Source organism: Coffea eugenioides, chromosome 5 (genome assembly GCF_003713205.1).
Source record: "Coffea eugenioides isolate CCC68of chromosome 5, Ceug_1.0, whole genome shotgun sequence".
NCBI lineage: Eukaryota > Viridiplantae > Streptophyta > Magnoliopsida > Gentianales > Rubiaceae > Coffea > Coffea eugenioides.
The window spans coordinates 50501714-50528568 of NC_040039.1; the positions used below are offsets into that span (position 1 = coordinate 50501714).

At 37.4% G+C, this 26855-nt stretch overlaps 4 protein-coding genes and 1 pseudogene across 6 annotated transcripts; 2 read left to right on the forward strand and 3 right to left on the reverse strand.

Annotated features, from left to right (window-relative positions):
- Window positions 1–142: 142 nt before the first annotated feature.
- LOC113771966 lies at window positions 143–2799 on the reverse strand (annotated as a pseudogene).
- A 977-nt stretch (window positions 2800–3776) lies between these two features.
- On the forward strand, window positions 3777–6112 carry LOC113770644 (probable cytokinin riboside 5'-monophosphate phosphoribohydrolase LOGL10). The gene is made up of 4 exons (XM_027315167.1): window positions 3777–4223; window positions 5148–5276; window positions 5394–5578; window positions 5656–6112. Exons 1-4 carry the CDS (start codon window positions 4014–4016, stop codon window positions 5996–5998), a joined length of 867 nt encoding a protein of 288 aa, XP_027170968.1. The 5' UTR covers window positions 3777–4013; the 3' UTR covers window positions 5999–6112.
- Window positions 6113–8540: 2428 nt separating this feature from the next.
- Window positions 8541–10739, reverse strand: LOC113770423 (chloroplastic import inner membrane translocase subunit TIM22-2). Its single transcript, XM_027314871.1, has 5 exons — window positions 10420–10739; window positions 9367–9431; window positions 9158–9230; window positions 9017–9070; window positions 8541–8936 (listed from the first exon to the last, which is right to left on the reverse strand). The coding sequence occupies exons 1-5, from the start codon at window positions 10628–10630 to the stop codon at window positions 8677–8679; spliced, it is 663 nt and encodes a 220-aa protein (XP_027170672.1). The 5' UTR covers window positions 10631–10739; the 3' UTR covers window positions 8541–8676.
- A 374-nt stretch (window positions 10740–11113) lies between these two features.
- On the reverse strand, window positions 11114–17254 carry LOC113769937 (kinesin-like protein KIN-12F). Its single transcript, XM_027314266.1, has 16 exons — window positions 16892–17254; window positions 16665–16799; window positions 16452–16535; window positions 16195–16320; window positions 16028–16087; window positions 15885–15938; window positions 15678–15770; window positions 15473–15568; window positions 15078–15226; window positions 14732–14881; window positions 14227–14356; window positions 13203–14141; window positions 13002–13100; window positions 12832–12927; window positions 11946–12737; window positions 11114–11695 (listed from the first exon to the last, which is right to left on the reverse strand). The coding sequence occupies exons 1-16, from the start codon at window positions 17177–17179 to the stop codon at window positions 11438–11440; spliced, it is 3549 nt and encodes a 1182-aa protein (XP_027170067.1). The 5' UTR covers window positions 17180–17254; the 3' UTR covers window positions 11114–11437.
- A 6858-nt stretch (window positions 17255–24112) lies between these two features.
- On the forward strand, window positions 24113–26813 carry LOC113772494. Of its 3 annotated transcripts, none has more exons than XM_027317102.1 (2): window positions 24113–24319; window positions 25170–26813. In XM_027317102.1, the coding sequence occupies exon 2, from the start codon at window positions 25190–25192 to the stop codon at window positions 26498–26500; it is 1311 nt and encodes a 436-aa protein (XP_027172903.1). In that variant the 5' UTR covers window positions 24113–24319; window positions 25170–25189; the 3' UTR covers window positions 26501–26813. The 3 variants fall into 3 exon arrangements, with proteins under 3 accessions (XP_027172903.1, XP_027172901.1, XP_027172904.1); XM_027317100.1 differs by lacking the exon at window positions 24113–24319 and adding an exon at window positions 24331–24647; XM_027317103.1 differs by lacking the exon at window positions 24113–24319 and adding an exon at window positions 24663–24921.
- The last annotated feature ends 42 nt before the right edge of the window (window positions 26814–26855 follow it).

The window sequence follows — 26855 nt, forward strand, 5'->3', positions numbered from 1 at the left end:
ATTATGGAAAACAGCGACACGTGTAAATTCAAATTGAGAAACCACACAAAAATGATCTGGCATCAGGCCTCTTTGCACAAACACCACGGGCCATCCATTCTTGAAAGCCAAGAGTGCAGAAGAGACAGATGATAAAACCACCTGAAGCAAAGATACGGGATACATATCCTTGAAAAATATTGTATAATCTTATAGCACTTGATATCAGTGGCATGCATGTATCCTATGTCTAACTCCATTTCCACTCTCAAAGCTTCAAAACACTGTTTTGATTCCATTGCGGACGAAAGCGGTTAAAACATAGGAAACTGAATATTTTTGCACAAAGGGTGCAGCTATGATTGTGAAAAATAAAGTCAGTAGAGACTTAGGCAGCACCACTGGCTCCCTTTCCTTGCTTTCTCTGGATTTTCTTCATGTCGAACTCAAGCTCTTTGCCTTCCAAGATATACCTGCAAATATTAAAGCCACAACAGGTGAAAACAATGTGAAAATGGCCAAAAAGATTGTTTTAATTAATCCAAGTAATTAAACAACAAACAAACAAACAACTAAAGCTCCTAGCATAATTACATAGCATTAACCAACTGTCCTTCCTGAATGTAATGTAACAACTGAAATTGGGAACCAATGTTCTTTGACACACAATTAAACCGTCCAGGCAGCAAAATCTGCCAAAAGTTTCAATAGTTGGATAATCGTTCCACAGTAATATGTATTAATGTCGCCATTTTTGTTTAAATGAAAATGTATAATGATTCCTAAGTACTTTAAAACACTGATGTAAAAGGAACATCACGAATAATGCATACCCATCTGCACGACCACACTGGCGAGGCCTTGAAGAAATTGCAGCCAACAACCGACCACCTGCAAACTGCTCCTCAATATGAGGATCAATCTTGCAAATCCTGTCGACGCTGCCTCAGTTTTCTTACAACATGGTTACTCTTTGTATCCTCTATATATGCCTCAGGTTCCTAAAAGACAAGTTCATAATGAAAATTATCAAGCATTGAAAATGTGATGTTATCAAAAATTAGATTAATTCACTTTAAATTCTATTCCAACTGTATATAACAGGTCAGCATAGTCCTAATGTAACTGCTCACTAAGTTGCACAACTAAATAGGTAAAAGCATTTATTGCATGTAACAATTCTGCCAAATAGTTTTTAAAACAATTCCAGATTCAATTCCGTACGCAATTGATGAAAATGCAACTGCACAACAGCAAATCAATGTAATAGTTGGCCAGAAGGAAAAGCAAAAAAAAAAAAAAACAAGTATGTACTCCAAACCTCTCCTTCCTTCTTAGTAGCAGCAGTCTTCTTCTTGCAACCAATGTCAACACCATAATGCTGAAGATACCACTGCTTAAATGGAGCAGCCTCAACTTGAACTATAGCACTCTTGACCAAAGTCTGGGTCCTAACCAGTTCATTGTTAGAAGCATTAAAAACTACGTCAAGTATACGAGTCTTCCTGGTAAGAGACTCATTTCCCCATGAGTAATTCCCAGAGTCCAACCTCAGTGCACGCCACTTCACATTCCCACCTCTTACCCTAACCCTCCTTACTGCCTTGTTACCATCCAACTTAGTGTTTGAAGGTCACCTTCCCAACTCACACCTAATAGCAAACAAGAGAGTTGTCATAATCCAGACTCTAGAGATTATTATTACGAGGCACAGATGCAACACAATCACATGGTAAGACCAGAATTTATGCCAGTCAATTGCAAGCATAGATGGACCATAACTAAGACTACAGGGATTGTCAAAGTCAGGCAAAGATGGTGCATAACAGCAGGATACAACTCAAATTCATGCTAACCATTCTTAAGAAGTTACAACCTAGATTTTCTTTTCACACGGGCAAGGAGCAACATAGCCAAGTAATACCCACTACATGTATAAATAAAGCAACCACAAGGTCCAGAACCCAATGGTTCTCTTCAACCATATACAGTAAGCCACAAATGGACTAGGCTTTAATACTAATGAATATTATGAATTGCAATATATGCAGGCATAGACCAAACAAAACTAAATTAACACAACTCAATATTATGAATTGCAACATAGCTCTTTAATACTTCCAAAATCACAGAGAGGACCTGGAAACAAACTAAAATGATCATCAACTTAATCGAATGAACAAGGGCACCGGAGAACATAGCAATGAAAAATCTAATACCCAAAAAAAGGATAGCAAAATAAAATAAAATAAAAAAGAGCATTCGGTCTTTTAGAAGTACAACCAGTCACCCCAAGCCATTAATTGGTGCCAATGTAGTCAGGCATAGACAAACCAAAACAAAATTCTACAACTAAATCAACGCCCGTCATTCTCAGGAGAGTAGTTTTTCTCATCATAGAAATCAAACATCTTCATCAGACCATGCAATTAGGTCCCTAGACAATAATTGCTAAAAACAATAAAGTATAAATCATCCCATACTTAGTAAAATGCATAAGGCCACCATCTTACACATGAGTTTTACATAAACACAACAATAGTCCTTCTCAAACAAATGCAAATTTGAAAATGAACTTTGTAGTGATTAAGAATTTTATTTTGGGGGGCTTACTTTCGCTTTTTCCTTCAGGCCTTCTTCTTGCCTCAAGTGGCACGCCTCTTGTGCATTGAATCGCAAGAAATACCTACACGGCGTACCAAAAAAAAAAATTTACCAACTAAAATCGTTGATTCAGAAGGTATGATGAAGTTGAACAAAGACGGTGAGGGAAATAAAAATGCGATGAAGACGAATGAATACACAAAAAGTATTACCCATTTTGCTGTTGCAGTTGGCGCTGCTGATGGATTCTACAGCTCCTGCGAGTTGATCCAAACGTGCAGGTCTGAGAGGAAAGGGGAAGCCGAATCTATCGGAAGGGGAAAGGGTCCAAGAAAATACGAGCAGGGCTTTTCTAAAATCGGTTTTTTCGGCCCACTGCAGACAAGCGTAAATAAGTCTAATCAAGTCAAATACGCCTAGTATTTAAACAAATTTGACAAGTTTGAAATTTTGTTTAAAATTGGATTGTTTATTTGTTGAATTGAGATTAAACGAACTTTTTATCGAATTTGAATGTTCAAGATTGGGTTGTTTATCTATTGAACTGAGATTGAGTTTTATCAAATTTGAATGTTGTCGAACGGGTTTTATGAAATTTGAGTTTTTATGCGGATGACAAACCAAGCTTGAACGAACTGTTATCAAGCTAAATTCGAGTTCAATTCGGGTATGAAATAACTTGGTTCATGTTGCAATTCTACCTACCTATGCCTTTTATGTTGATTTTTTGACCGTTTTACTGATTTATCCTTGCAAGAAAAGGTGATGGTATTAAACCCAGGTGGATGGTTAATACAATTAGACGATCGGTAGTCGCATGTTAGGATTTGATATTAACGAGAAGTTACTGACAGATAATCCGATAGAATTTTGTAAAAGAACCCAAAAATCAGCCTGACATTTCGCAGAATTAATCTTCTATACACTGACAGTATATACACTTTCACTATTTGATACATGACATTTGAAACCCAAATTTTACACATATATCGTATATCCAACCGTGATAGTGTATACACTGTCAATGTATATAAAATTTACTCATATATAAAAATCTGATAACATGTTATCACTTACAAATCCAAAAGGCCGTAAAATAAAACGGAAAAAGAAAATTATGAATGAAATGACCATATCACCACTAACAAATCCAGCATTTCTAGGCTACTCCTCTGCGTGGTAGCGTCGGAAAACAAATATTCTGTTCCATTCAGTCACTGGATCGATGGTACAAACCAAAAGCAGGACCCAATTCCTTGATTCCTCATCTCGTACTGCAATTCATTTTTCCTCCAAGTTCTTGATGTCAGAATAGTTTTAGCTCTACAAAAAGGGGAAAAAAAAACTTGCTTCCGCTGATGAAGCAAATAAATACCGTATTTGATGCCAAACACTAGTAGTTTATTGCTACACTTGAGGGTGTAATCCAGATGGGGTTTTCCTTAACCGGCCTTGCTCCCACCAATTGTCATACCTCTCTCGGAATTTCTTATCAAATAACTCGAAAATTTCTGCTTTTTAATGGGAAAGAGAGAGGCACAGTAGGTTTTAAGTCATCAGAGCTTAAGCCTAAACCGAGAAATTTGGTTCCCTGCAAGCTTGAGTACATCGATTTTGATGCAAGAACCAGCCCGACGGAGGTACAACGTATACCCATCTTCAACTACAGTTTACTTGTTTAGTGTACATGAATGCTTGTATTCCAGTTGAATGTCTTGGGGAAAATGAAGAGAAATGTATAGACCGTGCCGTTGCAAAAATAAAGTTTCTTGTTTTTGCTAATGCTCTTGACCATTTTAAATGATTGAGCTCGGTAGAAATGATGAGGAAATTGGACTGCTGTTTCTTATTATTCTATCAGAATCAAGGTTTGACGCAGCTACTTTGATTTTTTGTTTTTGTTAAAGTTAAAAGCTTGGTGCCACCTCTCCTTTGACCTTTATGTAGTGATTTTCTTAGCTTAGAACTTGGAAATTCCATATCACTTTCTCAGTAAAATGTAGGTTTACTGCCTTGCTGATGCCCGAAAGATTATCTAAATCCCTTCTGGGATTTCCATATTTAGGATTAGTAATTGACTGTTTCAGCAGGCAGTCCGTTTTTGTTAAAAACTTCAACTGCTTCAATATGGTTCCGTGCATTTGTACATTTCCCCTGTTACCTGATTTTCATGAGGCTAAAAGGTTCTGGAATGTAAAGCCCGTGGAGATATGCTTCGCATTTCTTGATAGTTGGATTTTTGGTTTGGCTTCTGGATATTTGTTTTTTCTTTTCTTTACCTTATTTTTGCTTTTTTCTTCTCTCCAGCACTTGATTTTGATGTTTTTCTATTACCATGCTCTCTCCCTCTCTGGTTTTTTTTTTTTGTGTGTGGGGGGGGGTGTGCTGCTGCTGCTGGAGGGGGGACGAGACTTCATGATTGCAATTGATGCATACCAAGATCTTGCCCATCCATTGCTAGTGAATAGAAGCTTGTTTACATTGTTCCATCAATGTATCAATGTAGTAAAGATCATTCTTTACTGAGTATTGAGATTAAGAAGCATTTTTAACTTCAATTTCAGGTGAAGAAAGAAATTGAGGAATGCTACAAACTCATACACAGGCTAGGCAGAGGTGTTGCATACTTGGGTTCTTCAAGGATGGGACCTAACCACCCTCATTATACGCAAGCATTTGAGTTGGGTAGAGAGGTAGAATATTTCAGGTCTATAAACCCAAAAAAGAACATAGTAACGAAAATATAAATTGGAAAGATTAAATCTAGAATATTGCTTGATTGTAGTCCTCGGATGTGGCCTGTTTGATAGATTGCAGGGCTCTTAGATTGTACATCCTGGTCAGGGGCTGGACCAGGGCTCATGGATGCTGCCACACAAGGAGCTCTGCAAGCTGGAAAACCAGTAGGTGGATTCAAAATAGGAAAAGAAGCTGGAGAATGGACGGCTACAAACTTTCACCCGTACTTGCCATCGGAAGCATATCTTACATGCAGGTAAGCGTCATGCTATCAGAATTTTACTTTACGAGTTTCAGGACTAGGTCAGTTGAATAAATTCAAGAAACACACAGGTTCTTTTCGGCAAGAAAGCATGGGTTAGTGGATGCTGTTGTCAGAGCTAGTGGTTCTGATAAGACAGCCGTCGTTGCCCTTCCTGGCGGTGTTGGAACTCTGGACGAAATATTTGAGATCATGGCGTTAATTCAACTCGAAAGAATTGGATCATCGCTTCGGGTGCCCTTTCTTTTAATGAACTATGATTCCTTTTATGAGAAGCTGCTGGAATTTCTTGACAATTGTGAGGAATGGGGAACTCTCTCAAAGGGTGAGGTTTCCTCACTGTGGAAAGTATGCGGCAACAACACAGAAGCCTTGAGCTATTTGGCGCATTTCTATGGCCTTTCTTTATTGTGATAAAGCCATAAAGAGGGGAGCCTAAATCACAAACTGAATGTGGATCTGTTTCTTGATTCTTTTAGGTGGTTGCTTTGACCCTCAAATCTTGACTACACAGATAGTCATTTTTTTTTCAGTCTTTTTTTTTTTTTGTCGATACGATAGCTTCCTACAGTATGGGGAGGGGAGGACCTGAAGAGGTCTTGGGATAATCCAGAAGGGACTGAACCACCACCTTACCAGACAGATAGTCACCAGACTCGTTTTATACTATTTCTCTGGGACTATAAGCTTTGGGCATTTTGAACTACCAAAGGAAAAGCATTATGCTTCCACATTCATAAAAGCATTATGCATATTTTACTTAAAACTGATAGTACTTTATTTCCAACATAATAATAATAATAATGTTCACGAGGACTGAGAAAAACATCAGCAATGTCAACAAGCAAATCCTACTTCAATAACGAGAGACACTTGAAAAAGACTTGAAAAACCCTAAAGCCAAATGGGCATAATAACTCCTTAAAACTAAAAGACTCGATTATAGAGGGGAATCCTGCATTCTACTGCAAACAGCTGATGCCTTAATAAGCTACTGCAAACGGCTGATGCCTTAATAACCGGCAAAGTATCCTCGATCATAACTAGGGGCAGCACCATATCCAGGGTAAGCTTGTGCTCCGGTGAAATACCGGCGGTCTGGTCCTTCCAAATAGCTGGAGCATTGTCCGTGCTGCCACCACAGCATCTCTACATGTTTCTCCAACTTTCCTAGCTTGTACAGTAGCATGTTTGCATTCACGCAGCCAGAGAGTTCAATTATTCCATCTTCATGCATCTGGAAGTGTCGTATCCCTATACATATTTTGTCCAACAAGAGGAATTTATAAATTAAAATAACAATATGTTCAAAACAAAAACCGGTCTAGGAAACAATAAACTTTGAAAAAAAAAACCAAAATCATAAAAGGAATAATGCTTCTAAATTAGGGAGCACCCTGTTTATAGAAAATCTGACAATATACATAACATCAAAAAATAATAATAAAAAAGGGCTTTTGCGTAAAAAAAAAAAAAATTTTTTTGCGTAAGCATGTCTAGTTATAATACATGCTATGATTGCGGAAAGAAAGAAAGATTTCATGTTCGCTTGGATCAGTTTGTATGAAGATTAATCCCATGACTCTGTATCGAATCGAGGACATTAATAATAGATTGTTGTAATAATGAGATGCAAGCAACTTGCCATGGGTTGAGCCGACCACTTTGCCTAACTTGTACAGAGCTTTTGATGATCCTCTTCTTCTGCCCATGTCCCATCTCAGCGTACAAGCCTGAATGAGTGAAGAAAGTGGATTACTATAAAAAAACAAGAGATTTAAACGACAAATACCTAAAAAAAAAGAACAGAACAATAAATCTTAAACCCAAAAAGAAAAAAAAAAACAGAACAATAAACCTTAAACCCAAAAAGAAAAAAAAAATTAACAACAAACACAAAAAGCTCATATTATGACCATGAAATCAGCGGCCTCCTCCGGATAAACCCTGGTCGCGGCGGCATCCATGAAGGACTTGGAAGACTTGAAGAACTTCATAGTAGGAGTATCACTTTTGTTGGTTGTCAAGGTTGTGATATTGTGGAATAAATGGGAAGCCAGTGCATGAATTTATAGATTTTCTTAACCGCCTTTGCCCAGAAATAATTGAGACAAGTTATGGTCTTGCCCATTATAGTAGTATTGTACATAATTCTTGTTACCATATTTTGATTGTGAAAACTTTTTCTTCAAGATTCCTTCAAGCTATTAAGGTAATGTTACCAGTTACCACTATCCTTTTTTTTTTTTATAGTACTGCTAGAATATCTTTTCTTGCTATAATATCTCCTCCTTACATAAATAACTGTATCTTTCCTTGCTTGCACATTGCGTTCTTCCATTTAGATTCTCTATGTTTTTGCAAAATTTGCGTCTTTTTTTTTTGCCGTGGATTTTCGGGCAAGTGCTTTACCAATATATTGTCCACCAATCACATTCATTACCCCCTTATTTGTAGACAAAGTTTGTTTATGCTAAAAATATTATGATCTTTTTGTGATATTCTTTTACTGACCATCATATCTTTGGATACCAAATCATATATGAATCTCAATCCTTTTTCTTTTCAACATCACATTTATGAATGGCGTACAATGCTCTGGCAGTTATAAGGCAATTTTAAATGCTTCGCAAAATTTATGCATGGTGATCATATATATATATATGGTTTGTGAAGCGGGGCAGGTTCACTCACAAGTCGCACAATTATACTTGCTGATTACAAGGTGGAGTGAATTTTAGCTTAATTTTGCACATCGTACTTCTAGGAAGAAGACCGTCCGTGTTCTTTCATTACCAATTGACCCAGGCGCAGGTTCCTCAATCACTAGATTAAAAATCGAAGTTCTTGTGTAATAATAAAACTTTGCTTCATAAAAAGCAAACCCTTTTTAGATTTTAGGTGCTTGGCCAAACCCAATTTGCTGAAGCCAACACCAACACATCTGCTGCAAGCATGACAGAATATTTGGCTAGATGATTGATTGATAATGAACGACAACTTCAGTAATTTTGTCCAACACCATCATATATTCTCAGAATGATAACTAGGTCTGATACAGCTGGAAATTTACAAAATCCTTCAACAGTAGTCTATCCACTCTCTGCTGTGGATTTAAAATTCCGAGGCGTGTGCCGCTTTTTAATGGATTGACAAAAGAATGAGAACGACTCCTTAAGTTCGTTTGGAAGGGGAAATGCCAGAGGAGGGAGAGCCAAAGGTTGCCCACTTCTGACGGTCACCTTATTGTTTGAGGAAAGGGCCAGTGCAGGCTGCTGCTTGTTAAGACCTTCAATGATGAAGGAAAATGCCCCAAATGTGAGACAGCTTTGAAGTAGAGCTTGAGGTGCACCTGGGAAACACACGAGTCACAAATCACATACAATTTTAGTACGCCAAATTAACACACACTCAAAATGAAGGTCCATATACCGGGAAAACTAAGAGCAAGACCAGTGCAGCACCCAGCCACTCCTGCATTGATAACTATAGAAGAAGAAAAAACAAAAAGGTTATAACAAAGGGGAATCGTAGCATTAAAAGCTAGTAATTACTCAAATTGGAATATCATACCATCATCTTTCCCCCGCAGCCTCTTCAAGAAACATACTACTAAACTGTGAACTCCGGATAAAACTGCAAATGTCTGGAAGAGACAAAGGGAACTGAGAAGGAATAAACCATTCCAAATAGAAGCCAGAAGAATCCCACAGACTATAAAAATGGAAAATGTAATTGAAAAGCTGCCAATCAAAGGATAAATATCCAAGAATCCAGCGCACCTTGGCAGAAGACCCTGCCTCTCCTAAAGATCCTTTAAAGCCCTTCCTCTTAATCAAACCAGAACCTGAAAAAGGCGTGACGTAAAGTACATGAAGAAGTAAAAATGCAAATCATCTGAAGTGCATGAAGAAGGTTATCTATGTTAAATATGTTAAGCATCACTTCGAAGAACAAGACAAGTAATGAAGCAAGAGACAAGAGTAATGCTTTGGCACAACAGATCAAACTCGTCATGGAATCACACTAAAATATCAACTACTTACTAAAGGAACCTGCTAATAAATAGATGATATGCAACATCAATTCCTTGAGAAAGGGCCAAAATCATACCCCAACAGTTTAACTTACAAGTACCATGTACTACGGGCAGATAGGCCTCGTGCAGCTTGAAAGCAAGGCGAAGGATGAATAAAGGAGCATGAACACTAGATAACATCACCAAACCAAGGCAAACTCAGTGCACCAAAGGGCATATATGGGTTCCATTCTTTTAGCCTCACATCAATGCATTTGACAAATATGGGTTGCCATAAAATCAATATGTCAGCATAATATCAACAAATAATACAGGCTTCCCTTCAATGCAGCAAAACATTAATATAGGTAGTATAAGCTTACAACTTACATCTTTTGGCCTAGCTTAATTTACTTAACAAATTAACTACACCGATACAAATCAACAAATACTGCTGCTGCACGCTAAACCCACCAATAATGATGGTATCAGAAACAAAAAGTAAATCTAGGAAAAAAATGCATCCAGAATCAAACAAAATAATGTAAAAAGCGATCGACTTGAACACAAAATCTACTCGTCCAAAAGGATAACTCTAACAAAATATCAGTATAGAAATAAGAAGCAAAACTATCAAGAAATTAGCCCGTAGAAGGTTCGACTCATATTTCGATATCATTCTTAATCTGACATGGCCCAACTCCAATTACCCCCAAAAAGTTTCAACCTTTGAACCCGCACAACAATAATAAAGAAGACAACGAAGAAATAGAACACATTAGGAAACGGAAGCGAGATGGGATAGAATGTCACTTACCAAAGCCGAAAATGGAGCCCATGAAAGCGCCGGCAGCGGAATCGCCGGCGAACCTAAGGAGGCAAACAACAGGTGGGCTGGAGGGGTTAGAGATTAAGGCATCGGAAGTGACATTTAGGTCTGAATTTTGGGTGGGGTTTGGGGGAGGATTAGGAGGGGTCTCGATTTCGGAGTCGGAGTCGGAGGTTGATGAATTGGCCGGCGTTGTCATCTCCGAAAAACCCTAAAAAAGGCTTTTGGGGGTATAAAAAGTCTTTGAACTTCTTTGTGATTTTACCGAAAGAAAAAAATGAGTCTCTCTGCTTTCTTTCCACCCTTCTGCGGTGCGGATATTTTCTAGGATAGGGATCTCAGACGCAAGATTAGATATTCGGATTCGGATCGGATATGCCCATATAATCAAACGGTTGTATTTGTAATTGTAAACAAGCTCGTACCATCGTTGAGATGAGTGTACAAATGTTAATGCGCATAATTCAAGTAAATTAGAATTGTGGGGTTTTGATGGATGTATACAATTAACTAGTAAGAGCAGGTCAAATGAAGAATTTCTGAATAAATAATGTTCACTAAGGTTTGCCTGTGCTGAAATATTACTAGTAAAACTTTGCACTTGCTTAAATGGCAGGACTCGAAAAGATTTTAGGCAGGTATGACTGAAATAGTGGAACAACAAATGCTTCATCAGCTGGAATCGATAAAGAACAACCAATTAAGGCATATTTCATTAGACAGAATTTTGAATGAACACAAATTCCCACCCCCCCAAAAAAATGAACACAATTTCTCTCCACCTCTCACTTGTAAAATACTACAACGCTAGTGCATTAAAAATATATGTATATATCCCACTACTATCAATCAATGAATTACTGAATAAAAGTATCAAATTGCACACTTTTGCAAAGTGAAAAATAACATGCTATGCTCGGTCCCAAGTAGGGTCCCAAAACAGCTCCCCTCTGTGTAGGATGATTGTCAGGGGTAATGACAAGCTTGACATTTTTCCCTGCCGCACTCAATAGTGTTGTTCTTGATAAATTGCTCCAAATTCTGCTCTCCATGCTTGATCATCATCATGCATATAGGAATGCGTATCATCATGCCCTCCTGAGTAAGAATCTTCCCTGTATAATGGTCGTAATGCAACTTCAGGCAGTCTGCTCTCTGCAAGGTACTGTTTCATTGTGATCATCTCCATCTTGTGCTTCCTCTTGAGTTTCTCTACTTGTTTCTTTAGGTTCTCATTCTCTTCTCGTACCTTTGTGAAATTTCCCTGCCAAAACAAAACAAAAGAAAGGGAAAATGCTTACACCTGTTTTGTGTTGATAATTGCAAAGTTATTCAAGGACAATGTAGCCAATGACTAAAAATATATCGAGGTGCTTTTGAAAAAATAAATATTACATAATCTGATTCTTAGCTAACAATCATTTTATTAAAGCGGCAAAGGGAAAAGCATGGATTGATAGAAGGCGGCTATACGAGGAAAAAGGGAAAAGAATCAGGTATTGAAATAGAAATACCTCTGCAACTGAAGCTGTTTCCTCTGCTTCTCTCAGCCTGACAAGTAATTCACCAGCAGCATGAACAGCTTCTGCAGTGTCTCTAAGTTGAGTTCTTAGACTTTTATTCTCCTTTCTCAGCAGCTCCCTCTCCCTGTCCTTTTCTATTCTCGAAGCTGAAAGTTCCGCTGCAAGGCGCTTAGAAAAACGAGAGCCATGGCCCTTGGCTCCTGCTTTAGCAACTGCCCTTTTCATCTCTGCTACACCTTCCATAACCAATCGATGCTTTCCAACCAATTCATTATACTTCTCCTGTAGTTCAGCATAATGCTCAATCATTCTAGCATGTCCAAGAACAGCTCTTTTGAGTGCATCATCCAACTCCTCAGTGCATTTCTTTTCTAATCTCAACTCCATCTCCACCTTATCTGCTCGTTGGCGGTGAGATTCAAGATCAATCCTCAAATCATCAGTTAAACAAATCCACTCACTTTCCATTTCTGTCCATCTTTGCCTTTCTTTCTCAAGTTCTTCCTCATTTTTTCCCCAAGTAAATGTGCCGCTTTTTCTCAACTGGATTGATTGAGCCAAGAGAGATGATCTGATCCTCTCAGTTGATTTATTAGTTCCATCATTATGCAAATGCAATTTGCTTCTAAGGCATTCAATTTCTTTAAGAAGGGCTTCCTTTTCATTCATATTGAATGATTGATTATCTTGACTATCATCCAACTTTTCCTGGATTTCTTTTACTTCACACTTTTCAATGCACAACTCTGAGTCATGATTTTCATCACCATTCCACATAAGAAGCTGTGAAAAGAATTTCCAGAAATGCATAAGTTGAAAACAATTAGTGAAAATAGGAGATCCATTACCACCAAGAGAAAAAAATAAAATTACTAACCTTATTTCCATTTGTTTGAGAATGATACTTTTCATTTTCATATTCATTGGTCGATGCCACTTGAATCTTGCTCTCCTCAAGTTTATATTTCATTAGCTGCAGAATATTAACTTTTTAGTACTATAATTACCTAGTGATAACAGTCATACAAGGACATAAAAGGCCATAACCTCTTGGTTTAGTTGCTCAATCTTAGCTTCATGTTCCTTGCAAACACTCTCAAGTTCCTCCTCTCTTTCAGCAGTTTTAAAAGAACCTTTTCCTGAATCCTGGAAAGGCACAAAGAGAAAAGAAGAATGTCACTCGAATTATCATCACACATTTCCAAAGAGATGACCTTTTGGTTGTCAATCTAATAAAGGCAATTATACCATCCATGCCTTCAAGCTATCCTGGACTTCAGTAGAAGAAACAATTATTCGCTGTTTGCAATTAGTGCATAAGAAAGAAGCCGTAAGTGCATTTGAAGGTTGTCCCTCTTCTGGTAATGTCTGGGCAGAGGCATTCGCCTTGTCAACTGTCAGACATGGTTTCAGTGCCAAGTGCTCAAAAGAGAAAGAAACTGAAGATCTGTCTAACGCTGAATTTTGCTGATGGTAATCAATAATCTGTAAGCCTCTGTGAAGACTAGCTGCCAGAGATTCAGCAGGTCCGGGGATCACTTTACTAGACCTCAAAGAAGATTGTATATGATGGCTGTTTCTCAAGCATTGATCTAACGATTTAGAGTTTCTGAGAGTCTCTTGTGCATGATCATGATTCACTAAACTATTTGCTGAGACAATTATGCTTTTCCTGTGCATGTTTTTAATTTTAGGAGATTCTGATATTGCAGGCTCTTGGAGGAATTCAGACTGACAGACTGCGTTAATTGAAACATTACTCCTGATTGCATGATCATTGTTCCTTGAATCCCCAGCAATGTCCTCTTCAAGATCATTAACACCTGAAACTTCACTTGGCTCTAGTTGTGTATGAGCTCTTTCTGAATTAATTTCTTCGGCTTCACTTTCTTCTGAACAGCTAACGTATTGTTCACTTGTCAAGTCTGTTTCACCACCATCTGCCATGTCTGTGGAGTCCTCATCACGAGAACAATTTAAGCTATCAAATTGGGCTTGCAGTTCTTTAACATCATCTTCATTAGCACAGACTTCTTCAGAATCATTATCCAAATAAGGTAAAATCAATGAGCGGTTAAGACTAAGTCTCAGTTGATTCAAGCTTTCACGCACACTTCGTCCTTTGAGTTGTCCATGGTTACTTCCAACTGAGTCCCATACATTTGATTTGGCTCTCATGAGTTCCTCCTGTACAACAGAGCAGCTTAGAAACAATCCAGGCAAGCTTCAGGATAGGAAAGAAAATTTCTGAGCACAGAACAACATTAAGTACCTTAAGCTGCCGAATCTGATCAGTCAGACCATTGACATCATCTTCTGTTATTTCATTTATGACTGGCTCATTCCGCATGAATTTAACCCTCTGTCCAAACCTGAGTGTGCTCACTGTCTCACCACTGCACCTATATACAGAAAGACAAAAGGGGTACCATATCATTTTCAGGCTGCTCAAATCTGTCATGTACTGTTTTCAGTACGCAAGATCACCAGGCAAACCCATTTTACACCAACAAAATGGAAAAAGAATGGGGTATGCGCAATAGAAATTGTTGGTCAATTATGTATTAATTATATGAATTGTTGATCACGAGGCAAACCCATTTTACACCAAAAAAAAGGGGAAAAAGAATGTGGTATGTGCATTAGAAATTGTCGGTCAATTATGTATGAATTGTACCATATAATTGCTTAATTCATCAGTTAGCTGCAGTGTTTGATTATAAGTTAACCATACTCCATATAAAGGGGACAAAAAATGCAGCAAGTCAAATACTTACTTTTTATCGGGGGAGATGGTGCATATGACGGAGAGTTTGGCATTGCCACCAAGTGACTCTCTTAGCAAATGAGTTAAACAGGAACTTTGATATGGTGGGGCGCCAGGATTTTCCGATTGACGTCTTTCAACAAGGGCATTCACCAAGTACCTGAACCAATTACAGGAACAGCAAACTAGTTACTGTAGATAAGGACAGAAATAAGTTTTCTGTGCAGCTCATTCTGATTTACTAAAGCTGCAACAAGATAACATATGAACAAAGGAAAAACAAAAATTAGTTCTTTTAATACTTCAACACATGAAGCATTTATCAAAGCCCGAGTCCCAAAAACAGATATACATACCCGAGCTGTGATGTGGATTTCTTCACAAATTTTCCTTCTTTAAGACATTGTTTACCAGCATCATCAAGTATGCATTTTTCAAATCCAGCAAGGTCAATAAGGCTGATTCTGCTTGACTTCGAACTGCCAAAACATTTTGATGATGTTTCCTGGGGCATTATTTTGAACATAACTGATAAATGAACCCAAAAATGCAACAGAGAACGACTACTGGAATTATGAATTTATGTAAATCTTCAAACAGAATGAACTCTTATTAGCAGATTAAAGAACTTGCATACATTCAAATGACTGCAGTAATTCAATATCTGCAATCTTCAAACAAGATTATAGAGATCGCATGTGTAAGAATCAATAATATGTATTACCAGGAGGTACTGTTTCATTTGTTTTACCTTGCACCAGGACTCGATTATGCATGTAAACACAATGTGGGATCTTGAGCTCTTCGAGTTAGTGCTTGTTGCTCCAACCTTTCTGCTTGACAGACCCTGCGCATCAGCGGGTTAAGATGTATTTGTCTTTTGTCACTGGTATCAACAGCCACTAGCAATACAACTATCAAGAATACAGAAATCCATATTTTACTAGTTGACTTACCTTGATTAGAATTTGACTGACATCCTCATAGTTAGTGACGTACTCTTCTGTCAAATTCTCCACATAGAATCCATTTTTTGGGTCATCTCTTATCTGCTAGTTTCAAACTCATAGTTAGTAATTTATGCAAGCAGTCGGTCACCTTCAAAAGCTAAAGGAGCAGCCAATTGATAGACATGTTTTCTTGTTGAGAAGAGGGATTTTCACCTCTAAATGCCTCTTGGTTGGATCAAGTAGATCCCCAATTTGTTCATTATATATCTGCAATAATGAGTTGATCATGAAGTACAGCTTAAAACATGTCAAAGCAGGAAGCATTGACAAGTACAATGTAAACCACAGCTATTTACCTCAAGAAATGAACAACGGCACTGATAATTAACCTGCCTCCCTTCAGAGTTCTCTTGATCCTTATGGTTAACAAAACCAAATGACATCATGCCATCTTTCTTATAAATAAATCATAATTTTTTTTCATTTAATTTTAAAACTACAATTAGGAAACAGAAACACCTACTTGCTGAATTTTAGAGAACAACGTCTGGAAAATCCGAGGAACAATGCCATGAATTCCATTACATGAGGCATCCTCAACCATGGCGCTCTGAGGACCCCACATTGTATAGGTCTTTCCAGTCCCAGTCTAGAAACAGTTGACCCAAAATTACTTAAGGAAAGGCAGAGAAGCAATAGAGAGCAATTAAAGAAGCTATATCTTAAACAAAACAGAAAGAAAGAAAGAAAGAAGAAGAACCATTTAGGCTGATGGTTTACCTGTCCATAAGCCAAGATTGACGTGTTGTAACCCGCCAATGCATCATTAACCAGAGGAACACCAACCATCTTAAATACATCTTCCTGATAACAAAAGATAAAGGATTTTGCTTGAAATCAATCAGCTTCTGTTTTTTAGGAGCGAATTTAAACTTGAAGATAAGCAGAAAAACAGAAATTAAAAAAGAGCATCAGTGAGATTGATTTCCTAACCTGGGTAGCATTCGAGTCAAAAACCGAATCAAAGATGAATTTCCTATCCCCAACAGATAAAGCGTCATTTGAAACTTTCTTAACATCCCAATCCAGACACCCAGGACCAGTTGAAGGCCTAATCCTCACCACGACCTATTCACAAACATAAAACCCACGAAATATCGAGTCTGAAAATCTGGGACCTTCCCAACAAACCAAGCAAGTAAAAGGGTCAGAATCTTAACCTTAACCGGTGGATCTGGTTGTAAGTGGGCATCTGACTGAGCCTCAGATCTGATGATTTCTTTATGAGTAATTGTGGGTTTTGAGAGTGACTTGTTGTGGAGTGAACTGGAAGGTAGCAACGGAGGGTCACTGATCTGAATGTTCGAGTCAACCGGCGGAATGTTTTCACTATTGGATTTGGTTCTTGAACGTATAGAGCTCTTCGCTTTCTGCTTCCGTGAAACTGAATTGGGAAGGAGATTTTTAAATGATGAAGCTGAAATGCTTCCCAAGAATCTGTTCTCCATCGCAGACAATTCTTCACAGATGATAGTGTGTGTGTGTGAGAGAGAGAGAGAGAGAGAGAGAGAGAGAGATGAGAATTGTTTGGTGTACTTAGTATACAAATTTTTGAAGGAAGAGAGAGAGGGAGAGAAATGATAAATGGAAAATCTAGTTGCAGAGATGAAATGGAAGCCAGAGACAGATCCCAAAAACAAAAAAAAAAATAAAATTTGAAGTTCAAGGTGAAGATGACCGTTAGAGAGAGCGAGAGGGGGGGGGGGGCGGCGACTTTCGTTTAAAACTTCAAATTTTCAGTCTAGTGACAGATATGCCCTTATCCCACGGGCTTGTGGGCTTATTTAAATCCACAGCTTTTGCTGGGTCCAGCTACGATTTTTTGCCCTTTTCAGTTTGGTTTGGGCTGAAATGATTGCTGATCAAAGGTTTCCATTATTTTTCATTTCGTCCACAAATTTGGCCCACCAGGACCTGCCTTGTTTTGAAGAATGTAACAGTTGTGGGCTTTCTTTTCTCGTCCAATAACCTACTGATTATTACTGTTACAATAGAATAAATTAGACTGATCTTTTTTTTTTTTTTTTATAAGATGTAAATGGAAGGGTTCGAATTCGAAACTAATCCAATCAATCAAGAGTTTAGTTTCGTTTCATTGCAAACATCTCTCCCTCAAAAGCTAAAAAACAACCAAATGCAAAACGTATCGTTTCTGGTATTCCCAATTATTATCCTAAAATATGATTATCGTTTTTGCGCTCGCTTCTTTATACTAATGGTCATACTCACACACATAAATTCCAAGTTATCTTTTGCTTGCGTGATTGGTCAAATGCCACTCATACATACCACCACCGTTTGATGATTTTTATAGGAGCCACTCACTTGCATCCAATTTTTTTTTTGTCAACACAGGGGTGTTTTTGCATCCAATTAGTAGGCTCTTTTTATGTTGATCACCTCGACCCCTTGACGCTGACTAGCCTACATTTACCATCATATTAATACGGGCAGCTTACTCCAAATGACTTCTTAATCTGTACCTCACGCTACATTACAATTGTAAGAATTAACCAGAATATGAATATCCCCTTTTCGCTGTTAAAATCGAAAGTTCGGGAGGCTAACCTTAATCTAACGTTAACGGCTAGGATAACATTTATTATTTGTTCTCCCATAAACATGCAAGTTATTCTTCTCACTATTTAGCCAGATGGGTTTACTAATAACAGTAGTGGTAAAGAGTTCACATGAAACGACAGCATATAGCCCAGCTGCAGTCTGCACTCTGCAGCAGATGGAGACGGGAGTAAATGGTAGTAGTAATTAGAGGCGGCAAAATTGGCGGGATGGGCGGGATTTGCTTGGATTTGAGATGGAACTGAGTCATATGGGTTTGGGTCCAACCTTACCTATATGTGTTTTGGAACTAACTTGGGCGGGATCATTTTGGGATGGGTTTAAATTGATCCCGCCCAATACCCAAATCTATTTTCTACATATTTTTTTTCCTTTAATTCATTTTTAACTTTTTATATAACTTTAATATTTTTTATTTATTAAATTTCTTTTAGTTTTATTAAATAAACATGCAAGTGCTTTATACTTAGGATGCCCACCAAAAATTGGATTAACAAATAAAGGAAAATATAGATATACATCCATATTCCAACATATATCAAGATGGCCAAGGCACTTAGGGTGTTGAATATTTATGCTCATCATTGTCCAAGAATGACAGGTCTAAACTGACTAAAATGTTAGAAATTCTTGTGGATAATGACTAGGAAGACTGCTAGATTATATTCGCTGGTATGACTATAAAAATTGTTAAAGATAATTTTTGAATCTAAGACTCCTTTTGGATTGGCTATTTTTTCAAAAAATAATTTTTTCAAGTACAATGTTATAGTAATATACAATAACTCAAAAAACATCCCATCCATATTAGTATATCAAATATTTCAAAAAAATTTTATAGTAAAAATTTTTCATATATACTGCTACAATACAATATTTCAAAAACACCCCAAAAACAATTAATCCAAACGGAGCCCTTGCTATTTGAGTCCAATGGTACCCAAGTATTTCCCAAAATTTTCCATCAATTAATGGGTACAATTGGAATTTATCCCATTTTAAATCCAATATTAAATTCCAGTACCCATCCCGCCCAAAGTCCCCGTGGGCACGAGTAATTCATTGGGACTTGGGACAAATTGCCACCTCTAGTAGTAATACACACAAGCGCCTTGCTTTTAAACCCACAACGCCTTGCTTTTATTAATGGACGACGAAGTGGAGCCTACGTAACGTACGCCATTGATTGATGAGTCTAAACTCTAAAGAAAGAATGCAGACATTTTTTCTGTAACGTTCATTCAAGGGGGCCGCCCTTTCAATCTTTTGGTCTCTTGAGTTTTGGCGATAAAGGAGGAGTCCCTATTTTGGGTCCCTCGTTCTCGTCAGTCGTCACTCGTGAAGTTGCAAAAGCAAAAGCGGTCATGGGGGACGAATTATTGCATTTAGATGAATAGGAACGCATATAAGTTTCAACGTAATTGCAATCACAGGAATTAATTCTTCTATAAATAATCTCAAGGAAACTTTTTTTTTCTTGTTAGATTATAGATTTTACGATTAACAAAAAAAAAAATGCTAAAATTCATATTTTGCAAAATAGGTAATTTTTACTGGTTTTGATCATCCTCTGCAATATCAATTTACATAGCTAGCTCGCGCAAAATGTAAAGCAAACAAGAATGAGGTCTGAATAAAACAGTTAAAATAGCCTCGGCTTGAAATTGAAATGAGAAAAACAAAATAATCAGCTAAAGCAAAGAGTGGAGGGTAGTAATAAATACTCCCTTTCGTTCCATTTTGATAGTCTTGTATTCCTTTTTCATCTGTTCCAAATTGTAGTCCACTTTCCAATTGAAGAATGTAGTTGTATTTTAATTTTTCTAAAATACCCTTATTCAATGTAAGTACTTGTTACTATAAACCTACCCCATTTAATGAGAGTTGATTCTTTTTTTACCATCAATTCAAGTTCCCATAAAGTTGTACCATATTTAATGTGAGGGTATTTTAGGAAAATAGCAATCTAAATTTACTTTTCCAACAAAGTTAACTACTTTTTCTTAAATTGTGTAAAAAAAGAAACAGGACTATTAAAGTAGGATGGAGCGAATAATAATCATCACTGGTGACGCACGTACCCAAACGAGGTCAGTTGTGTAAATAGGGCGGAATAATTAGGATCCTTTATGAGACTACAGAACGGATTAATAAATTAATGATAGTTGTCATTACACATGCAATGTGCATGAGGGCGGGATTATTCCAAATTACTACTGTTAAGTAATGAGTACTCCCTCCTGCTAGCGTCGTGTGATGGATGCTATTAAATGTTACTATAATACTATTACTCCCTCCCTTTTTTTATAACTGACGTTTAAGGTTTTGCACACCAATTAAAAAAAAATTTTCATTGTTTAAATCTGTACACTACTTTCCTTTTGTACCGTCATTAATTATCCAATTCACCCATGTTTTCTCTTATTAGAATACTAAATGGTGCTGTTTTACTAGGTCAAAAGCAATAATTACTAGGGTTGTTACAAAGAGAGAAGCAATAATTACTAGGAGTAGTAATTAAGAACCCTGTATTGGAAAAGAGAAATAAAAGGGTAAAATTGTGAAAAAATAATTAATACTGTATGGGGATAATAAAATGACAGATAAAAGTATATTAGAGCAAATTTTTTAGACGTCAGTTATAAAAAAAAGGAGGGAGTACTTATGTGGGTTGGGTCATATATTTATAACTTTGACTAGTGACAATTGAGGGGAATGTGGGTTGGGGGTAAGTAGCTGAAAAGACGTATGGGTGTTCCAAAAGTCAAGTGCACGGTGGGTGCACACCTCATTATTTTTTTGCTTGTTCACATTACAAGCAGTTATAGTGCTACATCATGCATTGCATACGCTCTAAAACGTGTACCAGTAGTGCCAACAAAAGGAGGACTTGTCTTTGTGGGTGGGGGGAGAGGTTAACGATTCAGACCTTCTGGTCTTTCATAATTTTTATGGCTTCTCTGGATTCGTGTGAGTATGTACGCAGTAGTGTATTAATATGATTGGATGGTAGTTCAGTTTTTATCGATTTTTTTTTTTTGATTTAGTTGAATCATTCCCCGTAAAATATATTAAAGCAAGAATAGAAGTGAAGTGGACAGTGATGATTGACAAAAAAAAAAAAGAAAAAAAAATTGATATACGTAGCTAAACAAGAGCCCACATAAATTGAGTCCCCAACTGTTCATCCTTGACACTTTAGAATGGGATCAATTTTAGAACAAGAATCCATTTTTGATCAATTGAAATTTTCATGCAGCTGCTTTTGTTAGTTCTGCAGCAAGGCTTTGAGATTCCTGCGAAGTGCCAAGTGAAGAAGATGAAAGTGCAAATTATTGCTGGTGTGCATTACATACAAGTTTGAATATCTAATCTCCTTCAAGTCTATATATATATATATATATATATATATATATATATATAATCTAATCAGACGCAAAAAAGTTAAAAAGATCAAAAGGGAGAGAGAGAGAGACAGAGAGGAGATTCAAAAGACGCAAAGATTTCCACCTCCATCTTTATCAGGGTGTCATTCTCAACTGAATTGTTGTCTCCTCCAAAATGAGAAAAAGAAAATAATGAAGCATCTTTTAATTATTGAAATCATCCATTTGGTCATCCTCCTCAAAAGTCTAAATTTTTGGATAGATATATAAATAGTTGTAGAGTAGTTCAAAGAGAGGGTGGAGAGGATGATTGACGCTTTAAATAAAAGTGGTGGCAGTTAATGACCCTACCATTATCCTAATTGTGATTGGTCCATTTTTATTTTCTTTTATTTTTTGGCGTCTCGACAGGGCTTTAATTTGATTAAAATATTAGGAGTAATTCTCTGGGGAGACTTGCTTTTAAAGTTAATAAATGCGTTCCAATTTGCTTTTTCTTTCTTTTTTTCCCCTGTAGTGTTAGTTAGATTTGAGTTCCAGAATGTGCCTGTCCTTTAGATTGAACATTATGGTCGAGATGGCAAACATGCACTCCTATTTTGTTGCGATAATTATTGATGTGGATATTCTATAAAATGCACTAATCATAATCTTTTTTTTTTCCTTTCGGGCTGGGGGAATTGCATTACGTCTTTTTCTTTTTTTTTTTGGGCACAGTCATGGTTGGATTGTTATTTTCAATGAAATTTTTTTTAATAATTTCATAAATATATTTTTAAATCACCCATTTTACTACTTCACACACAGCAATCAATCAATCAGTCGTCCTAGAATATTTTTTAGCAAATTTTTTTTTTAAAAAATAATAATCCAAATGGGACCGACCGTATCCTCCGCAAAAGTCTTGGACGGCAATTTGTCTCCTTTAGTACACTATTGAAGCGATGAAAGCTTCAACATTCCAACACTTTGGATTACAACTCAACCCAAGAAAAATTTTGGGTCCTTGGGGCATATTTTTTTTCTCAGTCCTCATGCTTTTTCTGTGTGTCTTTTCCATTTCCATTTCCCCCTTGACTTCGCGGTCATGGGAAGATTTATGATGGCATTTCTGTCTAGAAGCAGTAGTACATTAGTTTAGCATTAATTTGACTTCTACCATAGGCTTCCATTTTTCATTTTCAAAAGTTGACAAACTGCCTTTACCCTTCAAATGGAAACGCATTAAATCATTAATCATCTGAATGTATACTCTTCTATTGTTTTGTAGGGAAAAAAAGATTTGGAAGTGACACGGGTTGGCTGGTCTGGAGGGATAGAATGTAAGTGAAATATTCAGATTTGAAATCTCCTCCTTAAACTGAAAACAGAAAAAAAAAAAAAGATATGCACATTTATTTATTCAAGGAAAGGGCCTTGCTTAACACTCGACTGGTTAGCAAGCCAATTTCTTTTGAGTTTGATTTCCCAAAATTGAACAAGGTTATGACTCGGAATAAATCATGAGAGTTTGGGGACCCCAATAGTTGTAATTTGTAACCCAATAAAGGAAGTAAAAATGCAGCTTATTGATCTTTCTTTAAATGGTTCACACACGCGCGATTGAGTGCCACACAACTAAATTCTAGTCATTTGCCTGTGACCCAATTTCCCCGGGACGAAAAACAATTCAGCCATGTGAGACAAAGACGCTACTAATTGCGTGCGTGTGGGTTAAAGTACAAAGACAACCACATGGTAGAAGCACAATTTGTAGTATAGACTTGACAATTACTACTATATGCCAAAGAGGTGTTGATCTATTAGTTTAAAAAGTTGATAATTTATGAATTAGATATTTTGACTTTGAATTTTTATGTTCTTTCTCCACTTTTTAAATCTTAGTACCATTCTTCTACTAAATAAAATTGACAATTATACGGTAAAATTTATTTTGAAAAAATTTGACAATTATATAGTGCGTACAGAATCAAATCTGTTAGGATGAATAGTTTTTTTTTTTGCAAAAAATTTCTTTTTCTAATCTCGTGAATCATTTTTTTTATTTTGCATACGTTAATTTAAAAAAAAAGTGCTATAATTTTGCTTCCCAAAAAAAAAAATCTTATAATCTTTTACCCAAAAAGACTTAATCGAGTCAAATTATGCGCTAGTATTTGGCCTAAGTAGTAAAAAACTTTCAAATACTATACACCAAAAAAAAAAAAAAGGAACTCAATTCTTGTACGTGCCTTACACGCACCAACTACCAACTCCCAACTGTAAAGTCCGCACTCAAAGCTTTCTTCTGATAGTTGGATCAGAACGCGTGGGTCGGTGTGGTATCGGCGTTTCGTTGTGGATGATACAGTCAGAAAATCCAAAAACTCAAAAATCGAAAATTTGATTGACTGCATTAAAATATCTTTCTCTTAACACATAAATACGCTGAGGTAAACAAGGGATTCCGACAGGCCTCAAGTCCCATGAATTCTCAGTAGATTTTATTCTCTGCATTTCTCAGCAACCACTTACTTCGTCAAAAAGAGAAAAAACGCCTCGATCTGCGAACTGGTTTGTCGTTGGATCTTGGATTAGAGCCACAGATTACGCTTAAATTGCTTTTGACTTTGGAGCTAAAAGGCAAGAAAAGGAGAGACCTTTCAACACTACTATTTTCACTCCCTTTTTCTCGGCTTTTTTCTTTTACCTTTTTTTTAGCTGCTGTGAATTTTCACTTGCTTCTATGTGCTTTTTGGTGTTGGATTTAAGCTTAGTTTGCTTTTTGTTCTCGAGATGTGTAAGATCTGAATTTTTGTTTCGCTCTCTTGGACTTTTGTAGTAATTATTTGGTACAGAACAAAAGGTGGTAACTTTGTCGATATTTGGTCAGTCTTGATTTCACTTTACTCGGGCCTTGCATCTTAGTGGAATTGGAGAGGGTTGTGTTTTGAAGCAGAAGCAGAACAAGGTCTGTCTTTCAATGTCATCTCAATTTTAGGATCTTTACAGTTCTGTTTAAATTTGAGCTCAATTTTGGGTTTTACTCGACGGATTTTGTCTGTTTCTGAGTCTGGAATTGGGGTTTTGGGTAGTTTTCCAGACGGGTATTATTTGGTCAAGTTGGCATTTTTTGGCTTAAAATTTTAGATTTTTAGAGTATTTGAACTCGACTTAGTTTGGGGGGATCTCTGGTAGCAGTACTGACTTTTCAAGTTTTAGCTGAGTGAGATCATTAAGTCCAGGTTTGACTGGATTCCTGCGTGTTGACTAGCTTATGTTTACTACTTGTGGTTTCTGCAAGTTCACATATTTGTGCTCTCAATTATTGACTTCATTAACCTGATTGATCTAAGTAAAATTAGTTATTTTTCTGGTACTATCAGCTCTAAGGTACAGTGTGATTTGCTTGGTTGTACAAGTTCAGATTTCGATACAGGCAATGATATGTTTCATAATTTCTGAGAGCAACTTTGTTTGCTTCTTTTACCAGGCTTATTTTGTGGTCTTGCAATGGATTCCCCTCAATCTGTTGTATCGCCGTTCAAGAGCTCTGCTGTTTTTGCTGAGCCTGAGAAGCAGACTGCTGATCTCTTTGTCAAAAGCCCTGATCACCTGTCAAGGGGAATTGGTGCTCACAGAAAGGAGGCTGAGGTTTATAACTTGGAGGAATCCGTTGGAACTCTAGAGGTTTACATATACCAGGCTAGGGACATCCACAACATATGTATATACCACAAGCAAGATGTTTATGCCAAGCTTTGCCTCACAAGTGACCCTGAAAATGCTGTCTCCACTAAGATAATTAATGGAGGTGGGCAGAATCCAGTCTTCAATGAGAATCTTAGACTTGGCGTTCGTACTGTCGATACTTCCCTGAAGTGTGAGATATGGATGCTCAGCAGGGTCAGGAATTATCTTGAAGACCAGTTGCTGGGATTTGCTTTGGTGCCTCTGTCTGATGTCCTGGTCAAGAGTGGGAAGCTAGAGAAAGAGTTCTCTCTATCATCAACGGATCTCTTTCATTCCCCTGCTGGATTTGTTCAGTTGTCCCTCTCCTACAGTGGGGCTTTACCTGACGTGCTGGCTATTTCTTCTGCTCCTCCATCTGTTGTTACTGATGTAGCTGTACATGATTCAAAAGCAGCCGAGTCTGTTCCGGATGAACTTGACAAAATTGAGTTCCCTGATCCCAAGATATTGAATGAGAATCATTTGATGGTCTCCGAGTATTTTGGGATTCCATGTGCCAATCTAGACTCCCAGAGCTCTGACAGCTTCGTTTCTTCAGATACTGAAAATCAGCTGAGTTCTGAAGCTGGTGTTCAGTTTGTCGAGAGTTTGTCAATGGGCACCGTTGGTTCTACCCAATTCCCAAAGCTTGATTCTCCTCCTAGCAGCGGGTCCACATATGGTTCACCAACTGCTTCACTTCCAGTGAGCTCCCAGTCTTCCGAGACACCAGTAGTTTCAAAATCTGCTGCTACTGAATATGCCTTACCTCCTAAAGAAAATGTGAAAGAGAGAAGCGCAGATGCGGGAGATGCCGAGAGTAAGGCATCTGAAAACCTGCCTGGCGATTCATTTGTAAAACCTGTCGTCACTGTGAAGATTGAGCCAGAACAAAAGATGGTGCAACAGGATATTGTGGATATGTACATGAAAAGCATGCAGCAATTTACTGAGTCATTGGCAAAAATGAAACTTCCCATGGACTTTGAGAGTGGACCAACCAGTTCTGGAAATTCAAGTTCTGATCAGAAACTAGAGTCATCTAAGAACTCTGGCAATAGAGTATTTTATGGCAGTAGAGCTTTCTTCTGACTTCCTGTTTTAGTGGATGGGACTTCACAGGTGACTTTAGTGATTAGAATCAAGTGCAATGCCATCAGTAACACTAAGCTGAGTTTTGATTGTGTCATTTTCGTATGTAAGCTGGCAGTGCTTTAGGTGATGGAAAAGATCTTGACTTGTTCGTGTTGTTTATTGCAGTTGCTCCTAGTATATATTTGTCACTGCTGTACTTCATCATTCTAATCACTGATATACTTGTGATGGTTTGAAAACTCGCCGGTCTGGGTTAGAGTCTTTGTAAATTTCTGATTCTACTAATAACCCAATCAACTTTCTACAAGAAGCCAATAGTTGGATAATACGTGCTCTGAATCTGGCAATGACT